The 22,352-nt window shown below is 45.7% G+C and overlaps 1 protein-coding gene across 1 annotated transcript; it reads right to left on the bottom strand.

Moving 5' to 3' along the window:
• Positions 1–2,500: 2,500 nt before the first annotated feature.
• OAZ3 (ornithine decarboxylase antizyme 3) lies at positions 2,501–21,661 on the bottom strand. Its single transcript, XM_086945511.1, has 5 exons — positions 21,441–21,661; positions 13,887–13,938; positions 12,832–13,004; positions 9,200–9,285; positions 2,501–2,631 (listed from the first exon to the last, which is right to left on the bottom strand). Exons 1-5 carry the CDS (start codon positions 21,659–21,661, stop codon positions 2,501–2,503), a joined length of 663 nt encoding a protein of 220 aa, XP_086801637.1.
• Positions 21,662–22,352: the final 691 nt, after the last annotated feature.

A 22,352-nucleotide genomic window follows, 5' to 3' on the forward strand; every position in this document is an offset into this window, starting at 1 on the left:
TTTACCCAGTTAAGTTGCTCCCATCGTTCTTACACAAGGTGGCTTCTGCATTTTATATGGTTGCCTTCCATCCTTCTTTCTTCCTCTACATGTAACCAGAGGAGCTGTTGCAAGTAACCCTTAGACGTAATGCATTTTATTTTATCGACTGCACTTCAGTGAAGCTAAAAAGACCCAGGGCCTCACAAAGGACAGAAAGAGACTTTTCTTATTCAAAAACGGAGCATGAAAAGTTTGTGGCCTCCAATAACACTCCCAAAAGAGTTGGTGGTGTTACTTTACCAAAATGGGGGCGAACACAGGGTTTACCTTCACCAATCAGAGACCAACTTTCACCAACTCAAATAAAAACAAAGCAAGTGGTGCACCACTTTACAAGTAATATCATACAAATATGAAAACGATATCCAGAGTTGTTCTTTACATTATCCTTTATTATTTTAATTAAACCAACAACTTTTTCAAGTCGATCAGCCAACGCGTTTTGTCCAAAGAGATTGGACTTCAGGGCTGTAGAATAACAAATATATATATATATCCGTACAAAAACATGTAAAAATGTAAAAAACACACTGTATACAATACATACAAGAACATATAGGATATGACAGGACTGACTTTGTGTAAGTACTTACTCTTAGGAATAAGATTTGACATAAAAACCTATTCCACATGAAACCTTCAACAGGGGTGACATAACATCCAATGATAATAATCCACCAGGACAGCACTTCAGGTGAAAAACCGAGAACCTGTCAAAGCACATCAAATTTGACACAGTTATTCAAAATCTGGTTTGCATACATAGTTTATATTGGAGAATATACCCAAACACAATTTATTCTGAAGAAAATAGAAGAGGAACAGAAAACCGAGAAACGCGGAAAAGATAAGAAAAGTAAGAGAAAAAATACAAGTGCAAAGTTTTTGAGAGGAAAGTAAAGTCCATTCCTCAAGGATTGGAGTCATCAGTTCCAATAGCGGGTAAGGATAAGAACAAGTAATTGGAGAATGATTAGAAAGAATGAAAGTAGATTGCACATGAAAGTCCTTCTGATAAGAGGAACCATGTTGTTAGACCATATGTGAAGTCAAAGCGTAGGTTACTAAATTTAACATTAATACTATATTGGTATAAATAGAGTAGACCGCTACGGAGGGGGAGAAAAAAGAAGTCCAAGGAGCTGTTCAGAAAGAGAATACTAAATATTCACCATAGGTGAGGAGCTCCTCGATATATAATGTCAAAGTGTCCGTAAATATGGAAAAAGATCAAACTACGAGTATTGCCGTGGACTGGACAAATGGATTGCCAGTGTTCAGTCTGTATAGATAAAATTTTACAATATGTATCAGATATTCAGAAAAAAACTATTGAAATAATTGACAAGTAAATGAGGGTATCAATAACTTAAACATGATACTCACTTTTGATGAGTACACAATATTAGATCATAGGGGTATGTGTCGGATTTCCAGAATTAAGTCCACATGCACCAAAAACATCTGGTCACACTCAACTTTCACCATATAATGCTAAGCTGTTCAACATCCTTGGAAAAGTCGACTCCCTACCATGCGGAATAAATTGTTCTTGAAGGGCCCTTGTGGAACTGAACATAGTTTGCCAAAACTGAGAGACAGCTCCCTGATGCCAATCCCTGGCCCGGTGAGATAAATGGCTTTTTTGTTGGAGTCAAGAGCCTGTTTCGGAACCAGCATGTCTGAAAGCCTCTTGACCAAGCCTAGTTGGTGTCTGCCCAGTCAATGGGAGCTAGAGGAGACCCAGATCTCTAAAGGGCGGCAGGGGTCACTTGAAGGAGCTAAGCAGAATAGGCGACAAGTAGAAGCTCAGAATGTGGTTTAAACCAGAAAGCACAAGAGGAGCATTTCAGTGGCAACACCCATCGACACTACCTACGTTGTATACAAGGACATTGTTATTTGAAATTAGTGCTGAAGATTTTATGTGTCAGAACTCTGTTTGTACTGCAGGTCCCAAAGTTTGCAAAAAACTCGATTGTGGGGAATAAAAAGACAAGAAACGTTATGTACAACATAGAAAACACAGGCAAAAATGGTTTGCTTTCAGAATGTAAATACACAATTGATAAAATATCATATGATCGTCCTGCAGATGAGTGCTCTCTTAGTCTTTACATTTACTATACTTCCCTGGTATTCGTTTCCAGGTTTTCACAAAGTACATTTAATGAGGGAAGCCACAGCCTCATCACCAGTGGGATTTATTATTTGCATGTATAGCATTGGATATTGATTCATTTATAATGGCGTTGTTACCAATGATGCTGTCCACAACTTTGTTTGATGTGGCATAGGTTTATTTATAGTTGCTCATGGGACTGACTACCTAAGGTGGTATGATTGGGCTACATGACAATTAGCATCTTAATGTACATTCTTGCATCTAACTCTCCTCTTTGCATGGCCTTTCTTCCTGTTACCGATGCCTGGGGGGGGGGGGTCACACCCCCTTGTATTAAGTGCTGGAGGGCAGCTCTCTTTCAAGTGAGTAGACCATGAAGATGACATCGTCCCAAGCTGGCACAGACGGGTGGCCGGGTCGCACAACTTCGAAGCCCATGTAGCTGAAAGCCCGAAGCAGCTCACCTGTGAATGCAAGAATGGAGGCGGATTAGTACTGGCGAAGGCTGGATCCTGAGTATACCTCTATGTACTGGATGGCCTCTGCATGTATACGTGTGAACCTTTCTACGTGGAGCTTTGTGTCGAACATTGCAACCTGGTCTGTCTGACTTTGGACAGACAGACCAGGATCCCTAGTCAACCCAGAAATTGTAGAAGAAAGCGGTTCACTTATCATAGGGACCAGATTCTATAACCCACAGCCCTGCCTTCAATTCAAACTAGGAGTGAGGGAGTGCTTTAGATCCAAAGAAGGCCCTTCAAGATCTTGGTCTTCAGAAAGATGCCCAGTTAAAGACGCAAAATGGTGCTCTGTTTGCTACTGTAGTTTGTGGATTGCCATCATCCTAATGCAGGTCAAAGAAAGTATGTCACACTTCACTCAACTGAGCTCCCTGTGAAGTGTTTATCTTTGAAGTAGCCCAGTCCCAAGCCAGGGTCACTAAATACTTTCATGCAGTCATGATGTGTGGCTAGTGCCATATATGTCCCAGGGTGTTCCCTGACGCCAACTTGTTCAAGGGCACCCAGTGCATAAGAGGCGCTGCAGGGATCGTTTCTTCAATGTTGCCTTTTTCGTTAAACAGGTGTCGGAACTCTGAAACATGTTGTGGAACTATAAAATGGTTCTACTGAGCATGTGTGTTTTAAGATATATTTTCATGCTTCTTTTGAAAATGACCAAAAGGCCACTGTAGTTTAAACACTGTCTTCAAAGCAAGAAATGTGATCAACAGAAAGGACTGCTGTTTGGGAGTTATACAAACCTCCTTAAGGGACACCCTTCTGACACCACATCTCACCAATCCTACACGAGACCTAACCTGCAGTGGAAACCTCTTACCAATAAGTAATCCCGGGATTCAGAATGTGCTGTAATTGTGAATTCACAACAATAACCTGGTTCCTCCACCTGCAGGGTTGGCAGTCCCTTAGATGTCTGACAGATGAACCCGTGTTGAGAAAGAAATAGGAAACCCAACATATCTCCCAGTGGGTCCTTATTGCCCACATAGTCACTATAAAGGATAGGACACAAGAAGGGGGCTTCCTTTCAAGGTTCCTGTAACTCTAGTCTGTTGAGGTACCACTGATGAGAACTCTGATGAAGGGGAGGCCAGAACTTTTTGGTCGCATGACTCTGAAGGTGAGATTTAAGGCATGTATTTATTTCATCAGTGTTAAGATGTAGAACTTCTACCTCACCAGGTCCGGTACACAGTGGAACTGAAGATACTGTAGGTATAAAGTCGGTTAGTTCAATGACACAGTCGCATTTACTGGGGCTGGATTGGCTACTTCCTCTCAAATCATCAGGTTTTGGTTACAGTGCCAGAAACCTTGCCAATGGTGCTGCTCTTAAGTAAACCATGGTGCTTTTGCAGTACCGCATATATTTACTATGTTAGGGGGTAGCCCTCTGGGGCCTGTAAATTTAAAATGTCAGCACATAAAGAAAAATAAATTGAAAGTGTGCGAGGTGGTTTGACTTCAGAGGAACCATATGATACAGGTGAGTCCAATTCCTGTGCACACGTATCAAATGTCAGGTTCCAGTGTTAGAACCCAATGAGTCAATTAAAGATCGTGCAAGAAACATAATGAAGGTCGAAATCCAGGGTTGCGAATAGAATATATTTAGAATTCACACTTGATCAGTACAAATGACAGTAAACCAGCCGACTCGTGTTTCGTCACACCGTGTGGGGGATGCAACTCTTCAGGCCTGAGGGTTTTCAAGGGTAGGCAAAACGGTAACCCAGACTGGTGACCTATCAAAAACCAGCTGCGGAACGGAGTAGTTGCGGACAAAGGTCCGTGTTGAGCAAGGTGTCCTGCCGGTAAAGGGGCTGGCAGGGTAGACAACTTACGGATGGATGTGTACGAGGTTAGGACCGATAACACCAGTACGTTAACTCTTGTAGAAGCGACAAAGGCACGGGTATGTGCTGTTGTGTGTGGACACCTTACTCAACATGGTGTGACGAAACACGTGTCGGCTGCTTTACTTTCATTTGTACTGATCAAGTGTGACATCTAAATATATTCTATTAGCAACCCTGGATTTCGACCTTCATTATGTGTTTTGCACGATCTTTAATTGACTCTGTGGGTTCTAACACTGGAACCTGATATTTGATACGTGTGCACCGGAATTGGACTCATTGTATGGTGTGGGACTTGTCCTTCACCTTTACAGGGGTTGTTTCTTGCCTGGGTTTGTTGCCCCTGACCTGTTGGCACTGTGTATTTGAACGACTTGCCTAACTACAATCGCTTCTGCTGGAGCGCCATATCTGCCTGTCCCTTAAGTCAAACCCAATCTCTTTATTCAAACATATGATACAGGTGATTGGAACGTATGTGTCAGATAAGAGGGAGGTATACTGGACCTGATGCAAATGGATATGCTTAGACCACCACCACACTATCGGGCTGTGTGTTTGTCTATACATGCAGCATGTGATCCTGCCAATAAATTTTAAAACGTAACATTTATTTAGACCTTTTTATCTTGTGCGTGCCAGAAGAGTCGCCTAATGGCCTTTCCTTATTTTAAATTGCTTTGATAGTCCCTTACAAACAAGTTCATCACTCCATCCATGCAGGACATAGGTGCAACTTCTGTGTGGTGTATACGTGTGCAGTACAATTTATATGGACGGAGTGTGCAGCATTAGATTGTGGCAAGCCATGAATGTATTTTGGTCTCCTGAACTAAGAGTTGTGCATAAGGGAGATGCTGGAGAGCGCTTCTCACAGCAATGTAAATTGAGGGCTTCTCCCCAGCATTGCTGAGGTTCTTTATAGTGGACCAAACTATAAGTTGTAGGTGATAGGAGATAGAGCAAACTCCACTACCCTTTCCTGCCCTATTGTTAATTAAAAGTGTGATACACAATCGGGTGAGTGATAGTTCAACTGTTCTAGAGGAAATATTCCGCCCCTTTTAGAGCTTGCGCTATACATTGTCCACTGAAACTGGTACCATTGAATCTTGTTATGTCCAGCAAATACATGATTAGTTTAATACACACCTCCCTGAAGAGAATCAACTATCCAGAACAATTGAAATCAGATGGCTTACCCATGACGGCAGCTTCGAGGAGACAAAATATGAACTCTCCATTCATAATGTGAAAAAGTATTTTTCATCCGATGTAAACTTGGCCCCCAGTAAAACGCAGGTATAATTTTGGGGCGATACTGAAATTACTAAACTTCTAAATTTCGCCTTCTGTTGTGGTGTTTAATGGTCTTGGATACAGTTTATCTTTTTTCGTTAAGGCACAGTGGCATTCGAAAGGAAATTGAGCCATATTGTCACCTAAAGAAAACTATTAACATAGCCATGAGTCTGGATTACTTATTATTGCTCTTCCTCTTCAAATGGCCCTTAAAGCTTTCTATAGTAAGCAACAAGAAACTTGTAAATAAAGTGGTATTCTCCAATCCTCTACTGTGCTTTGGAGGTGAGGTTGTGAACTTGATCATTACTAGGAACAGATTAAAGCTCTTGGATATATTATCACTTTGCTCATCCCATAACAGGCATTCTTCAGAAGGTACCCCAACACATTATTAGCGCCATTACTCAGCCTACCTCGAGGCATACAGGTATTAGGCAAACGATGATTGATTTGGCATCATGGTTAATGCTCCATGTTTTACAGCAGCAGGTGGTAGGCATCATATCAGGCACATGGGAACTCCGGAATGGGTGTAGGAATGTGTGTAGGAGAGGAGAGGTGTTCACATGTTACATCACTCATGAAATCTTAAATCACATTACTGATGACATCTCAAATGACATAATTGATCATGTCACTGATGAGCTTATCCAAGCCACCTCACAGTAAGAAAAGCCTACGGCAAACTCACAATCATTGGTTGATGTCATAAGTGAAGTCATAAGCAGTGCATTGTGGGGGTGCAAGTTATACTTTGGTCAGTTAAGTATACCTGGTGAATTACATGTTTTGTTTAAATGTTAGTTTTTGTATTATTACAAGATCTTTCGAAGGTTTCTTAACGTAAGTTACACTCATAGTGCCTTACATCTGTTTAACTCAGCTTTAACTTTAGTTTTTTTCTAGTGAAAATATTCATAGATGTGTGTGTGTGTGTGTATATGTATGTATGTATGTATATTTATACCTACCTACCTACACAAAGGGAAAGGGATTAAATACAGTATAATACATGACATTTGCTGTTGATTTATTGCCTGGGCCTGCATTTCATAAAATGGGCGCGTGTGCCCGCTTCCTGTGCCCCCGGATGCACTTTGATATTACGGATGTGACCACAGATCATTGTGCTGCCCCTTCTGCAATACAGAGTGATAAAAGGGGCACTACCTTGTTTCCTCATTTGCATAGGAATGAGGCCTTATTCAAAAATAAAAAGGTGGAAACATTCACCAACCAAACATGCTCCTGCAGGTAGGAGCAGTCACTCAAGTGTCCCTGTCTGCAGTGGGATCTCAGACCCTCACTAAAGTGCAGGCCAGGTGCAGCCTGCACTGAAAAAGGCAGATCAGCCAGTCTGCTTTTCACTTACGTGTGCGCATAGGGCTGCGCAAATGCACAGCTCCCAGAGGGCAGCGTAATATTAGTAAGATAACGCACTCTCCCTGTTTTTGCCTAGTTAAAGGTGCCCCCTTCCTGTAATAGGGCACCAAGTGTGTTTTAAGGCAGTTTGTGTAGTGTACTGTGCTTGCTATCAAGCACATATCTCTTTTTATATAGATTTGTGCCCACGATATAGAGCAGAACATACTTTATCGTCAGAAGAAATGATTATTACCATATGTCTGTAGAGAAAGAGTTGAGGACTATTCATTTCACTGTCTGTAGCTGGAACAACAAACTTTTTCCACCTTCAGTAAACTGAACATAACTAAACGTGCCAAAGGAAGACGAACAAACACCTCCTCTAACCTGAGGTAACACTTCCATTCCACACTCTTACCTGCGCCAAGAAGCCAGAGTGTGGTTATGTAGGTGTTTGTGATGCACATAAACCATTTTCATGACAGTGTATAGTGTGGTCTACATTGCTTGTTCAGCAGGAAATCTTTAGAGAAGCCTGCAGTCACCAAAATCAAGTGTGCCTTGGGCCATCTCCCAAAGGTGCAGTCTGGAGCTTGCCAATGCATTGTTGACCTGCCTCCCCAAACCCCCTGAAAGCCAAAATCCTCTGCATGCAGAGGGCGTGCATTGCTTCATCTGGAAGCAGCAGTCAGTGCTGGGACATTCATTGCTGCGCCTCAGTGAAGCATCGGAGAGGGGCTGGATGTGTCTTCTTAACTATTTGAAGTTAAGAAGGTGTCTCTTGCATTCGGGACCGGCTCTAAAGCAGTGCAACCGGTGCAGTCACACCTGCCACTTACCTTGGTGGAGGGGGCTCTGTGTTTAGCATTAACTTATGGTTTTAAAGGCACCTGCTGCAGAGTTCCTTGTGTGTCCTGCTGTTTTCCGGCAGCAATAAAAACATCAAGTCTGGTGATTATTGTTCCTGCTTGAGAGGGATGGAGTTTTGTCTAGTGGTAGTTTTGACACATCACAAAGTAGCGCAGAGGGTTAATTTGCCTGCTGCAAAGTATGCATACCATGCAGATCACAAAACTGAATTTTATGTGGCTAGCTAAGTGGATTTCTGCTTTTGTCATAGAGGTCCTTTTGTTACAGCAGTTCATAAATTACAATCCTAATATAGAACAGTGATATATGAACTGGCATCCAAGAGCTGCATGAAACTGCATAATATAAGTTAGGACGTTCAGGTTTTTTCCCTGATTCTTTCATTATGTAATCCTAATGTTGCTAAAAAGGGTAAGTTAGATATAATGTGGGTAAATATACATACTTATTAGTAAGGCCAACCCCCAACCTGCGTTTCAAAACAAATGAAATACATGTGAGAGAGGAGCTATGAAAAGGTAAGTGACACTTTTGGAGGAGGGTTGTGAGCAGGGCACAAGTCCTAAAAAAAGAAGTGGGGGGACGCTGTCACCGGAAGTGACGTCACGACAGGAAGTGACCTCACGAAAGGTGGCTTGCACCATCGGGCTCATTGCCTCCCCTCACTCACCCCTTAGATGCAATTGGATCTGCGAAGACAGCGCGTGTGCAGCGTCCTGTGAGCTCCGATCTCGTCCAAGCCAAAGAGTGAAGTCCAGCTGTTTGGCAGGGGGGACGGCGTCCACCTGGTAAAATAAGTGGGGGGACGCCATCCACCCGCGTGGTACCTCGACTCGAGCCCTGGTTGTGAGGGAATCCTTGGCGGTCATTGGGAGGGGGCGCCAGAAACGATTGTCGGATCGGGTGCCACCAGCAATAAAGTCGGTCCTGCTAGTATCTATCACCCCTTTCATCTGGCTTGCTCCTGACTCCTAACGCGAGTATCCCCCTGAATGCACTGCCCCTCAAACTTATGAAAATGGAAACCCTGATGTTCTCTCTTAAACCATATCTAGCTACTGCCTATTCCTCCCCGCAAAAACAGATGGGACGACCATTGTACTTACAGCGATCGTGTCTGGTTTTGCCGAAGTTCACAAAGACGAAATTGACATCTGTCATCCCTTCCACAAAATCCAAAGCTGCAGTCAGGCTACAGTGAAATATACAAAAATGTTTATGTTTAGGAGACAGTCAGGGTTCATAAAAACTTTTTAGACAATGGGCCATATGCATGAACACATTTTCCCATAGACACAGAATGGGCAAAAACCCTTTGATGCATCTGGCCCAATGTTCCTTAATCCACAATATTAAATCCACAAACATACTATTACAAGACTCTCCAAGATAAAAATATTAATACATTATTAACAGCTACACAGCTATAAATTATTTATCGCAGGCACGTTTTAAAACCATAAAAAATCTAGCCAAATCTCAGACTACATCCATTATTAGGCATTTGAAGCAAAAATACTTTTTATAATTTTCCAGCGTACATTTCAAAAATGGAAACAATCTAATACAATATGTTGGGTCGTTAAATGCATATTCAGCCCACAAATGCAAAAACCTTCACCCTTTTTTAAAAATGCTATCCCAGCTCCGTGAGATTGCAGCGGGTGCAAATCAATTCTGAACCTCAGAAATACATTAAAGCATTCCCTGATTATGCAGCTTATGCAAATAAGGTAGAGTAACATTAGTTTCCCAGACTTCACAGATATCAACCACAAAAACCTTTTTCCTTAAGTATTCCAAATCTTTTTCCCTCCCAACCCTGTCCCACGTCATTTTTAATTAATTCTTTGTTAGGGTGGTAGAGTAAGCAACACTATAATTGTTTATTTGCAATCTCTCCGCCATATTAACCAAAAGCTTGTTAACCTTTCTAGCCCAACCTAATACACATTTCATGATCTCATCTCCACAAAAAGAGACTACTTTTGGGTGCTCAGATTGCAATAATTTAACCCAGAATCTCAATGAACGAACCAGAGCAGCCATTGACCGCGGTTCTAAACCAGTCTCTATCCTTATCGCCTGGGCCATGGCACATTTTGGTAGGGAGAGCAAATTATATAACCATATCCCCTCCATTTTTGTCCAGAAATCCGCTTAAAGCTGCAGAATATCAGAGGGGCTCCTGAGATGATGGTGTAAATGACATCCAGCCTGCCAGAGGGGAGGAGATGTCACCTGGAGCTGCAATGGAGGCCACAGGACTGCCTTGGTTTTAGTGCTCACCTGGCCTGCAGGGAGAGGAGAGCGGGGGATACCCTGTGCAAGAGGAGGCTGTCCAGAGAGGCCACGCAATCCCACCTGAGAGGATGAGAGCTCCCAGAAGAGCCTGAGACTGAACAGGAGCAGACCTAAGAGCTGGAGTCGGCCGCCCAGACTCTCAAATACTATTTAAACCCAGGAGAGGAAGAAAAGTGTGACCACATCCATGGCCTCCAAAGACTGCGCCCTACACCCAACGTCCTGTGTATCCGCTGCCACTCAGCCGATGATTGGCAAGAGTGACCAGCACCTGGGTGTGCCTCTTTGCTGTTTGGGAGGAAGGCCTCAGCTCTGGGCCGGTTCCTCAGCTACAGCCCCACCCTTGGATGTCCCAGACAATATCAGAGGAAGGAGGGGCTGCCACACCTGCACCCCAGAGAGAGGCCTCAAACTTAGGACCTCACTAGCCCTATTCTCAACTTAACTCCAAAACCCTTGAGCTTTTGCTTCCCAGGCACTGTACTCTTTTCTGGGACAAGCTACGATGGGGTTGCTCTTTACTGCGCGTGGGCCCCCAAAATAAAAGTTTGCATATACTTATGGCAGTGATCCTGTACTCTTCATGAATTCGATAGCAGATGTATACACTGGTTTCTAATGTCAAACTATAAAGATAAAATTGTTCACCATCTTCAAGTCTAGATCTACAACTTTGAATGCTTGTTTTCTTTAATACAGTGTACATAGAGTGGGTTGTGGGGCAGCCCCGTGCTTATGATTGGATGGCTCTCTTGTGTGTCTGCTCCTTATGCAATGGCTTTCTCCCTTTTCTTGTTTATCCCACCCCGTGAGCATTTCCGCTTTACCATGTTTCTGATTGGTTGAAGGGTTACCTCCCAATGGTGACAAGAAAATATAGTTTTTTTTATTCTGCTGGGTAGCCCTTCATCGGAGTGCATTGCTTTCTTCTCCACTGGCATGCTGCCCTTTATTTTTTATTTACATTAAAAAAAAAAAAGAAATGGCGCAAAAACTACACACTTCTACCACTCCACTCACTTTTGATTTTGCCTCCTGACACTCTTAATTTTTTTTATTTCTGTTTTTACTAATTTCTACTTTTTATTTCAATAATGTTTTTGATTGCCCAGCAGCTGAACACTGCTCCAGGATGCTCGCAATTGGGCCTTGCTTCCTGCATTGTCATCTACCTTCCCTGCATCTTCGCCCCTCTACACCAGTTTTTTTAATTGATTTCTGCACCTTTTTACCGAGCTGCTCCCTTCCCCTCTATTGCCCTGCAACACATACATACTTTTATTTTTTTTAATTTATAGTTCTAAGGTGGGCGCCTGTTCTTTTGGAATGGTATATTAATAACCTAAAAGAACAAACACTAGAAGGCTGCTGCGTATGCTTGCAATGGCTTGGCGGCCATCATAAAATGATTTTTCTAAAAACATATAAAAAACCATCCCAAGATGGTTGCCGCCTATGTCAGTGTACAAACAGCCAACTTGGAATAAAATGTATTTTATTTAAAAAAATGAATTCCAGCATACCTGCTGCTATTTCCATCTGTAAACAACAGCTATTTCATTGTTAATTTATTCTTTACCATTCTAAGGTAATGGAAAATTGTGTCAGAATCGTATAAAAACAAGCATTGGCAAAGGCAATATAAATCTTGGGCTTCACATATTTGCTTTGCCAGGACGTGTTGTAAATTGAATTTGATCACTCATAAGGCTAATTCTGCTGTGAATCTCTAGCAACTGACGCTGACTTCATGCAGGGCTGTGTAAGGCAGTGTTGTGCAAAGTGTGTTGCGCTTTAATGCAAATTACTTCGCTGGCTGGCTGTCCTGTGGTGCAGCAGATGTATTTGCTGAGCTACCGCTTTGACTGTGAGTGCTGGTAAAGTTCAACAGGTTTGTCCCTAATCTTCATTAAGTTACTCAGTGTGTGCATCTTCTGGCACTTTTCTTACTTTTATCCCTGTGCCTTATACAGAGTGGGAGAGGATGACAGAGTGATTTTCCAAAGCGCACAGAGTTAGGTCAAGGAGATAAAGCAAGGATTACATCTCTGATACAGCCACCTGAAGCACTGGGCCATGCCTTTTGTAGGGCATCAGCAGACATATGCCCTGTACCTCCTATGATGGGGTAAGACCTATGCTCTAGAAAAGACTGCTGACCTTTTTCAGTCCTGTCTACAGATCTCGCGAGATGGGACTTAGTTCTTGAAACGTGGGCATTATGGCCAAAGACATGGACAAGCCGCTGCGCTTTTCATTCCCCAGTGTCTTGGTAGCTGTGGTCTGAAGACAAAACTATTGACTTTGGAAAGTAAGTCAGAAGACATAATTCCTGTGTCTTTAACTGTGATCCTAAGCAAAGCACCTTATCTCTCCGTACGCCCCACCCACAAGGGTATTCAAGCCCTAGCAAAGCTCTGGCCCACAAACTTACCTTTCTCTGTTACCTTGCTCCAGTACCCTACTGGGAGTTTCTAAGAAGAGTTTCTGGCGACTAAGTGTCCCGTGCCAGTACGCAGTTCCCCGGCTACCGAATTTGAAATGGAAATCCAGCCGCACAGGATCATTGGATAGGGAGGTGTCCCCAAGAACAGTCAGATTACCAGCCTGCAGAGTAACATGAAACAGAGGAGGGGGGCAGATTAATCACTGATCAAAACAAAAAGGTGTTAAATTTGTAACACATAGCGATAGCATGCAAACAGTTTTATGCACCTGCAGAGCACAAAGTGTTTTCATTTCACCCTATATTTCTCTGAGTTAGTTCTTTGTTTTCACATAGGACAGCACGATATGGTGGGCAAGGTTTGCTTCTTTGTATGAAAATTGCAAAATAAATTTGCTTAGAGGCTACTCCGTCGTAGCGGCGGCAGGGTACACTCCGTCAAACTGAAGGCCCACCTGCCTCATTTACAAAAAGGGAGACGTTCAATATGTTAACATGGGGAGATTACTCGGTCTCTACGCAGACATAAACTTCTGACAGCCCAACGGACTACGGGCCGTCAGAGGTTCGTGCATGTGTCTGCCCACCGGATTTAGAGTGGCGCACACATGGCCAGTTTTCAGTGGGAAGTCAAAATTGCAAAATGCTCTCCTCGCCTTGGGAGAAATGGTGAGGAAGGCATTGATTTTTTAATTTTACAAAACAAGGTCCCAATTTGTGTTTTTGATTATAAAAATAAAAAAAGCGTACTTGCAATGCTTCAACAGGAATCTCCGGTCTGGCGGTTCCTGCCAATGCAAGAGATGTCAGCAGTGCTGGAGGACATCTCAGAATCTGTCAGATGGTGACTCCGTCAGGGTGACGGAGTACTTTACTCCATCGCTCTGATGATGTAAATACCCGTCCACCAACATCTATATCAGGCCCTGACTCAGAGGAATATCGGGTTTCAATAAATCTCTTGACGCACTACTGGCGCATTAATCAGGTGATCTGCTCTGTGGTGGATCTGGCATGCAGGAGCACAGATTCTAATCACTCACCGAATGCAATTCTTTTAAGTCCTTCTGCTGTTCATGTTCACTCCCCTCGCCGCTGTGGCGCCGTTGTCGAGCCTCAGGAACGCCAGGGGCAGCACCGAGGCCCGGGCGTCACCTGTTCACGTCCACAATGGGACGGTAACGTGCTGCAAGGCAGAAGAGAAGCATTAAAACACACTGAGTATTAATAGCTAACTGCAACAAGCATGTATTGTATTGTACTTGCATTTATATAGCGCTTACTACTCCTGACGAGGCGTCAAATCGCTTTTTCGGTGAGTAGCACTACTCCTGAACCCAAAAAGGATTAGTGGTGAATTAGTACAGGGAAAAATGTTATGAATTTGAGTGGTGGACATGTTAGTCTGTTATTTGAATTGAAAAGGATAGTGGAGGGATAGAAGAGGGGAGGGCTTGCATTTATATAGCGCGTGCTTCCCCTGATGGGGTGTTTAAGCACTTTTCGTAAGTGAATATACAGAGTAGCAAAAGTTATACAGAGCCATTGGGCAGCATTCCTGATCAACAGGTCCTGGCTTACGCTAAAATGTAACATTTGGTTTTGTCAGCGCAACATTGCACAGCAGTGCTGTGTAGGGTACCTAACAAGTCACCATGCATTTTGTTAACAAAATGCCATAGGGCAGGAGGGTTATAATAAAGCACAAGTCCAAAGTTCCAGTGTTTCATATACGTTACCAGCACCAAAACACAACATTATAGAACCATAATGTAACGTTACCTGTAATACTTTTTATGGAGGTGTTAACGTTAAATGACACAAACAATATAATAATATACAATTAGCTGACTGGGTACTCACACATTTTTTCTGGGCTGGGAACATCTATTTCTGTGTGGTAAGTGTGGGAAGGTAGGATGCTTCTGGCATGGTTACCCCCACTTTTGCCTGTGTTAGTGTGCTTTGGACTAGTCTTACTGGGACTCCAGTCACTGTGCTCTCTCCCTAATTTGGACTATGGTAAGTACTTTGGTACCTTACTAATTAGCTACTTGTGTCCCTAGCATGTGGTACTAAGTTACTTAGGGCATAGGTACACCAGGGGTCTCCCATTGGCTGCAGCGTGTATTATGCCATCCATGAGACTACTCAAACAATTACTACAGTCCTGCCTCTGCAGCCTGTGTGATCTGGTGCTAGAACCCCTCACAACAGATATTTCCTTATATCCGAGGTCACTGCACTTAAAACCTAAAAGTAACCCCTAAGGTAGGTGTTAGACCTGTCAGCCTTAGGGTGGTCTCCCCTATATTTTTGCCCTTTTTGCCTCCCATTTTTACCTTACATTTTGTTGGACTTAGGACTCTGGGCGCCTCACCACTGCTAAACAGTGCTGAGGTGCGGGTGCTGCCCCCTAAAACCTTGTGAGGCTGGCATATCTGCCACAAGCCACTGCTACCGCAGTAAGGCTAATCCTCCATAGGCTAATATTGGGAACCTCCCCTTATGGAATAACTTCTGACAGGGACCTAATAAGTCAGTCATGTTTGGTCTTGTTGGACTCGGGGCGGGGAACCCTTTCCAATGATATATAGGGTTTGGGCATTACTACGCTAGGGACACCACTTTTATAAAGTGGACCTTTTCCTGCCTACACTTAGATTAGGCTCTGCAGACTCCCCCCTCCCCTCTGCATACTGATAGCCTGTCAGGGTTGGGAGGTGGGAGTGGTGATTCACACCTTCTTCCCTGGGATGAGCTGTGATGGGCTGCCCACTGTAGCCTTAACGGCATGTCTCTTGTCACTGTGACAGCTAGGTCAGGGAAGGCAGGGAACATACCAGAACTCCCTGGACTCTTCCAGAGGCCCCTGCCCCCAGACCCTTCCAGAGACTACTACCACTTTCTAGCCCTTAGACTGAAAGATATATAAGGAAGGGTCCTGGCCTCACTTCTTTGTTCGACTGCTAGACGTGGAAGAATCCCTGCTGGAGTGAGGACTGCTGCGCAAGAGGATTATCACTGGGTAGGAGGCTGACTGCTCCAAGGAACTGCTGCCCCACAACCTGCTGAGCTGCCCTACTGTCTGCTGATCCTGCCCTGCATGGCAGACTGCAACATCTCCACCAGAGTGTCTCCACAACATCCCAAAGGAACTACTTTTCTTTGAACCACATTTTAAAGAGTCTTCAACCTTTTAAAGATTGCCTTTTTGGGACTGAATCCTTTTTAAGCTAAATGAAACTACTGGTCCTTGGACCACAGCGTTTTAAAGACTGTCCTTTGGAACAGCAACAACACTCAAGATTGCCCTGCAACGCTGTGCCTGCCCTCAGCACTGCTTGACCCGTGATCCTCCCGAGGGGCTCTGTGATTGCCTCTGCTTCTGGCGCAAGCCGACTGAAACTGGCCCTGAGGTCACCACCACTGGGACCGGAGCGTGCTGTGTAGCGCTGGGAAGCGAAGCGCTGCGTGGCAGGAGGCTCCGTCGTTGCCCCAGACTTGGAGGCACTGTTAAGCGCTGTGCTAATGGAGCGCTGTGTGGCCGTGAGCCCCACCCGTGCAGCGCCTGTTGAGCCCGAGACCCCAAGGGGAGAGGAGCCTCGCACCCGCAACCAACACCCAGGTATGGCCTCAGTGCAACCAGGCTGCTGCGAGGGGGTGGGGTGAGGGTTGGCCGGGTACCTGGAGTGTGAGCTTTGTGCTTGGCTGGGAACCGTCCTTCACTGACCGGCCTACGGGGGCATAATTACTTGGTAATTGACACTGGGGCATTTTTTAGCATTACCAGCAGCGCCTGGGCAGCCGCACTTCCTACGCTGGGAGCATCATTTCTATGAGAGGCACACTTATTACGCTACAAGGGAAATTTGGCCTAAGAACCTTCCCCCAGTGAATTTTGACCATAAGAACCTACCTCAAGTGAACTTTTGCCATCCAAGGACACTGTGAGAAAGACATTACCAGCAGGAGCCCTTGGCACACCTGAGCTTTTGGTGATTTGATCAGGCCTGGGAACTGGATTCATTCTTATTGGTTATTGATCTTGCTTGGAAACGAGAATCCTTTTTATTATTGATCTTGCCTGGAGCTGAATTTACCTGCTTTTGGTTCTCGCATATCTTTTAGATAAAGAAATTCTTATTCTTATACAAAACTGGTGTGGTGTTCCTTTTGTGAGTGTTTTTACTGTGTCATCGCCGTTGTGTGTTGCACAAATACTTTACACATTGCCTCTGAGGTTACGCCTTTGCTGCTCTGCTCCAAGCTACCAGGTCGGAAGCGGTGGTCCCTACTTGGACTAGGGTGCATACCCCTGCCAACTAGAGACCCCGGTTCTAACAGTAGGTCTTTCAATCCTGGAGGCGGACTGCTAGGTTATGAGTGTGAGGGCTCCCCTGCATGAGCAGGACACCCCCCTACAAACACAGAAGTCGATTCTCCAGGCTTTGTAAGTGCGGTCAGCCATTTTATACATATAGTGTGTAGGAGAGTAGGATCTGCTTCCTATGGTTACCTAGCTTGCTTAATCTCCACTATGGCCCCCCGCGGCGGGATGCCTGGCTTTCACCTTGGGGGTGCCCAATACGGGTTAAAAACCAGGACGGGTTCCCAAAGCAAGCGCTTAGAGACCGTTGGTGATAATGCGCTATATAAACATAAATTACATTTACATTTACCCCCACTTTTTGCTGATGTTTCACTGTTTTTCGACTTTAGAGTGGCTGGGGCCCTGCTATCCCGGACCCCAGCCTAGCTGCTTCCTCTGTAAATTGATTCCATGTACTATAGGTACACTCCAGTTTGGTTACTGGGGTACCCTTGTGAGTCCCTAGTATATGGTAAGCTAGGTACTAAGGGCATAGGTACCCCAGAGGCCTGCCAGGGGCTGCAGCATGTATTAAGCCACCCCTGAGACGCCTTCCAAAATGACACCACAGGACTGCTACTGTAGCCTGGGTAGGTGGTGCAAGCACCCCTTACTGAGATATAGGTTACCTATATTTACCTTAAATCACTACACATAGAGACCTATCATTCACCCCTATGGAAGGCCTTATCAATCCTGAAGGCAGGGTGCTTGGTTTCGTGTGAGAGGGTGCCCATGCATGAGCAGGGTCCCTCTGCTGCCTTCAGAACTTAATTCTCAGGGGCTGTTCTGTGATACAGCCTAACCATATACTCTTAAGTGCATTATATCCTCACGGTAAATGCTAACTTTGGGATGGCTGTTGTGTTTGATGTCAAACACTTTGGAATAATCCTACCCCCGTCAGTCCTGGCGGCGGGGGTAGAATCCCACCTTTCTAGAGGGAGAGACATGTACACACTGGTCTACCCGGTAACAGTTCAAAAGAGCCCTGGCATCACAAAATGGATGCTGCAGCCACCGACACAAGTCTGGCCTCCTGCTGCTGACCGAAACTCCGGCAGGGGAGGCCTGGACAATAGGTTTCCTGTCACAGGGAGGTGTAACCACCTCCCAGACAGGCTTTAGTGTATTGGGGCTGGGTGGGAGCACTCTGAAGGAGCTTGTAAGTCTGCACTGGGGGCACATTTGGTGTCCCTGTGCATAGTCCAGTTCAAACCGGTTGCAGGGGCTACCAGCTCTGTTCTGCTGCGAAACTGGACAAAATAAATGGGTGTAGCCACCCCCCTTTCCAAACCCTCCCATAGGTGGGTCCACAGAGTAAGTCCAACCCCTTTCTTAGGTATAAGTAAGGAACCCCTGGTAACGGGACTTTAGATATCTCTGGTCAAAACTCTGCAACTGAATCCTTGAACTTCAAAGCTCTACTCAAGACTAGAGGACTGAAGAATCTCCCTTGGGATCAAGGAGTGACTCCCCTGCTTGGAAGGCACCAACAAAGCATTTGCCAGTCTGCATCTCCGAAGCTCCCGACAGACTCCGAAGTACCTGCAGCCCAGGAGGTGGATTTCCAGACTTCTCAGAGGCCGACCCGAGTCCCCAGCGATGCTGAGACCCGCAGCCCTCGTGAGTGACGTGGAACCGGAACTCCAGGACACCATGCACATTTGCAAGTGCATCAGCTTCTCAACGTTCTTTGAGGCTGTGCTTTGGGTTACTAGTAGACCAAGCCCCGAGCACCATCTGCACTGAAGATTGCTGGCCTACACTCCACGAGTGTACCGTGAGCCAGTTCTAAGTGTGACTGTTTGAGGTCCCTCTGCGATCCCTGGTCTGTCGACTGGTGGGTCCCTGTGAAGGCAACTTTGATTTTCCTTGGGCTTCTCTGGTTGCTCCAGACGTGCCCTGACTCCCCACTGCGTGGTGAGTCCCTCGGACTTTGTTGGTCCACACCGAAGCATCTTTCTCCTTTCTGCGAGGGTTGCTGGTGCCAAGGCGTGTTGGGTCCAATACGGGCACTGACACCGCAGCACTCGACATCCTTTGTGGGACAGCTCGAATCCAGCTCCTGGTCATCATCGACGCCTCCTGGTCCTTGTGGCTGAAGAGTCAAGCTTCACCTCTTTCACCTGAAACACCCGACATCGGTGGGCAGTCGTGCATCGTGCCCCCTGGTCACTGGCTTGTGATCCAAACTCTGTCCCCTCTGCTTTCAGGTTCTTCTCATTTTCGATCCAGGCTTGGTTTCCCCCCGGACTCTATCCACTTCAACGGAAGCAGCACTTTACAGCAGATCGCAATTGAAAACTGCGACAATTCCTGACACCAAAAGACACCTATGCACCCGGATTCCCTGGGTGAGGTAACTCGAGTACTCCGGTGCTCCCGTGGGTGTTGGCTGTAGAACCCCTTAAGTCTAAAGGGGTTTGCTCCAAAGTGTCCATTTTCTTTAAATTTCCAACCGCGACTTTCCCCATTGAAGTTAGCGGCGATCCGGGGCTGTGTTCAGACACTGCACGCGTCCCCTATGGGTCCCCTGTGTCACTACTGTGAGTGGTTCCTTGGGGCCCCAGCACTTCTACAGGCTCTAGGCCTTGTGTCTAACAAAGTCGTGGTTCTTATACCACTTTATTGATATATGGTTTGGTACGTCACTAGGGCTCGACATATATTGTGCTAATTTACTGTTTGCTATTAACCCCTTAAGTGCTGCCTCGGTGCATTGGCCGACGGCAGCACTACCTCCCCAGTGCTGCGCACGACCATTGGACGTCCATTCAGCACTAGTTCCAATGGACAGCGCAGCACTGGGGAGGAATGTTTAATAGCATCTATGAGGTTAAGTGTTATGTATGTGCTTTTACCTCTAGCCTCATAAAGAGACTAGTAGGGTGTGTTTAGAATATATATATATATATATATATATACACACATACACACACCTGGTGTTGTTCTCCTTTCACTTGGTCAGTCACAAGAATATAGGCTGGTAAAACGAGCTGCCTTACATTCCTTCAAGACTTAGCCTGAAGGCTGCTCTCCATAGCTATCACTAGGATAGCTTTCAATAAAGGTTGCCTTTAACCTATCACCTCTAAGGGGGGGTTTGGACTGGTGCAAGGTGCCCACTATCACTAGTGAACAGCATGTACCAGGACAACTTCTCACAGAGTGGACATCAAGTCATTTACTAGATGTCTAACTATATATTAGCTGCACCGAAGCTGGTCATGTTTAGTATCAAACATGTTTGTATCCTACCCCAACACCGATTTCAGTGTTGGATGTAGGATCCAAAGTACTGGGGGGCTCCCCCAGGGACCACAAACACAATTCTGCCCTCCTGCTCCGAGCCAGGCTCGACCAAGGGAAGGTAGAACAATAGCTTTTCTTTCACAGGGAGTTGTAAACACCTCCCAGACCGGACTTAGTGTATTAGGCTGGGGTGGGGGCGCATGCCAGCGCCACCAGACTGCTTTGAAGGGCACATTTGGTGCCTCCTCGCATACTCCAGTAGGAACCAGCTCAGTGAGCTGTTGGCTCCTGCTCTGGCACAAAACTGGACAAAGAACATGGGAGCATCATCCCCTCTGTCCAGCCCCTCCCCTGGGAGGGACCCCTGAATCGTCCCAACCCTTTCCCTACGGTGCTTAAGGGCTTACCTGTGGGTGGCTCTTCTGATTCGTCATGGGAATCTTGATTCAGATCCGAAACCAAGTCTACTTCTACCGTCTGGGCACTATGGCTTTGTTGGACTTTGTCTTGGGAACCGAGACTGCATCTGGGAAGACTCCTGCTGCACCTGGTCTCGTTGTCCTGCCAGTCTTCTGCGCCGTCTGTGCCTGTGCTTCATACAGGCTCTTCTCCAGGCCTGTGAGCATCAAAGGCATCCTAAGGAATCTCTCTTGAAGTGAAGGAGCTACTCCCCTGCATCTGCAGGCACCACAACTAAGCTGACTGGTCTGCTGCTCCTGACGCCCTCCGGACTTTGAAAGGCCCATCAACACAGGTGGTGGTTCTGCAACTCCCTTGAGGCCTACGCTGTCTTCTCACGGAGTTTGAAGCCAGTATCCCTCGTCGGAACCACTGAAACAGCACCCCTGTGCACCACGTCAACTTGTTGTTGCCAAGGCTTGTTGACTCTCTCCTCCAGAGATCTTTGAGCTCCAAGAAGCTCCAGCATCTCTTGCTACCAAGATCTTCGTCCTCATCACATCATCTGCACCGCGGGCCTGCATCCTTGGTGAGCTGCTCGAGGGCCACTCCTGTGCCTTTGCCTTGTGGGTCCTCTTGAGGGTCTTCTTTGGCTCCAGTTAGCTCCCCTGCTTGCACCTTCTTTGTTTTCCTGGTCTGTTGCTGCTGCCAAGGCTTGTTGGTGGTCCCACCAGACACCGACCCTCTGGCTCTCGACTTGGGACAACTCGTTAATGGCTCCTTGTCTTCCATAGCGTTGCCTAGTTCTCACAGCTGCAGCGACAAGGTCACCGTCAACTCTCCACCATCTTCCCTCATCTGTGGTATTGGTCTTCCTTGCCTCCTGGTCACTCCAGAGTGGCATAGACTCTGTCCCCTCTGCTTTGCTTGCAGGTACTCCTCTTCAAGAATCCACCCTTGGATTCCACTGGACTCCTTCACCTTCTTCACTAGCGGCATCTTCACTGAAGTCCTCCATTGTGTTCTACGGCGGTTTCCAATATCACTTTGCACCTATGCACCCGGCTTCCCTGGTGTAGGTATCCTGGTTCCTGGGCTATAAACGGGTGGGGTGACTCTCCAACCTTCCATCTTCCACGGGATTCCTTCATAGTCCTCTGGGAAGGGTCCTTCTTGAAAACTGCAAACTTGATTTCCCCATTGACTTGCATTGAGTATGCAGCTGTGTTTTCACTCCGCACACTGCCTCTGTGGGGTTCCTGGGTACTTACCTTGGTGGTTCCTTGGGTCCTGAGCTCCTATCAGTCTTCTGGGTCAAGTCTTGACTTCAGTCGCTGTACCCATTCCACTTTATTAGTATATGGTTTGGTCTCTCCCTGGACACCACTGTGTATTTGTGCTACTTACCTGTTCTCCTTTTGAAATATTGTGCGTATTGTGTTAATATCTCTGAGTAGGAGATATACCAATGTGTTAGTGAGTG

The sequence above is a fragment of the Lissotriton vulgaris genome, chromosome 12, assembly GCF_964263255.1.
Source record: "Lissotriton vulgaris chromosome 12, aLisVul1.2, whole genome shotgun sequence".
Lineage (NCBI taxonomy): Eukaryota > Metazoa > Chordata > Amphibia > Caudata > Salamandridae > Lissotriton > Lissotriton vulgaris.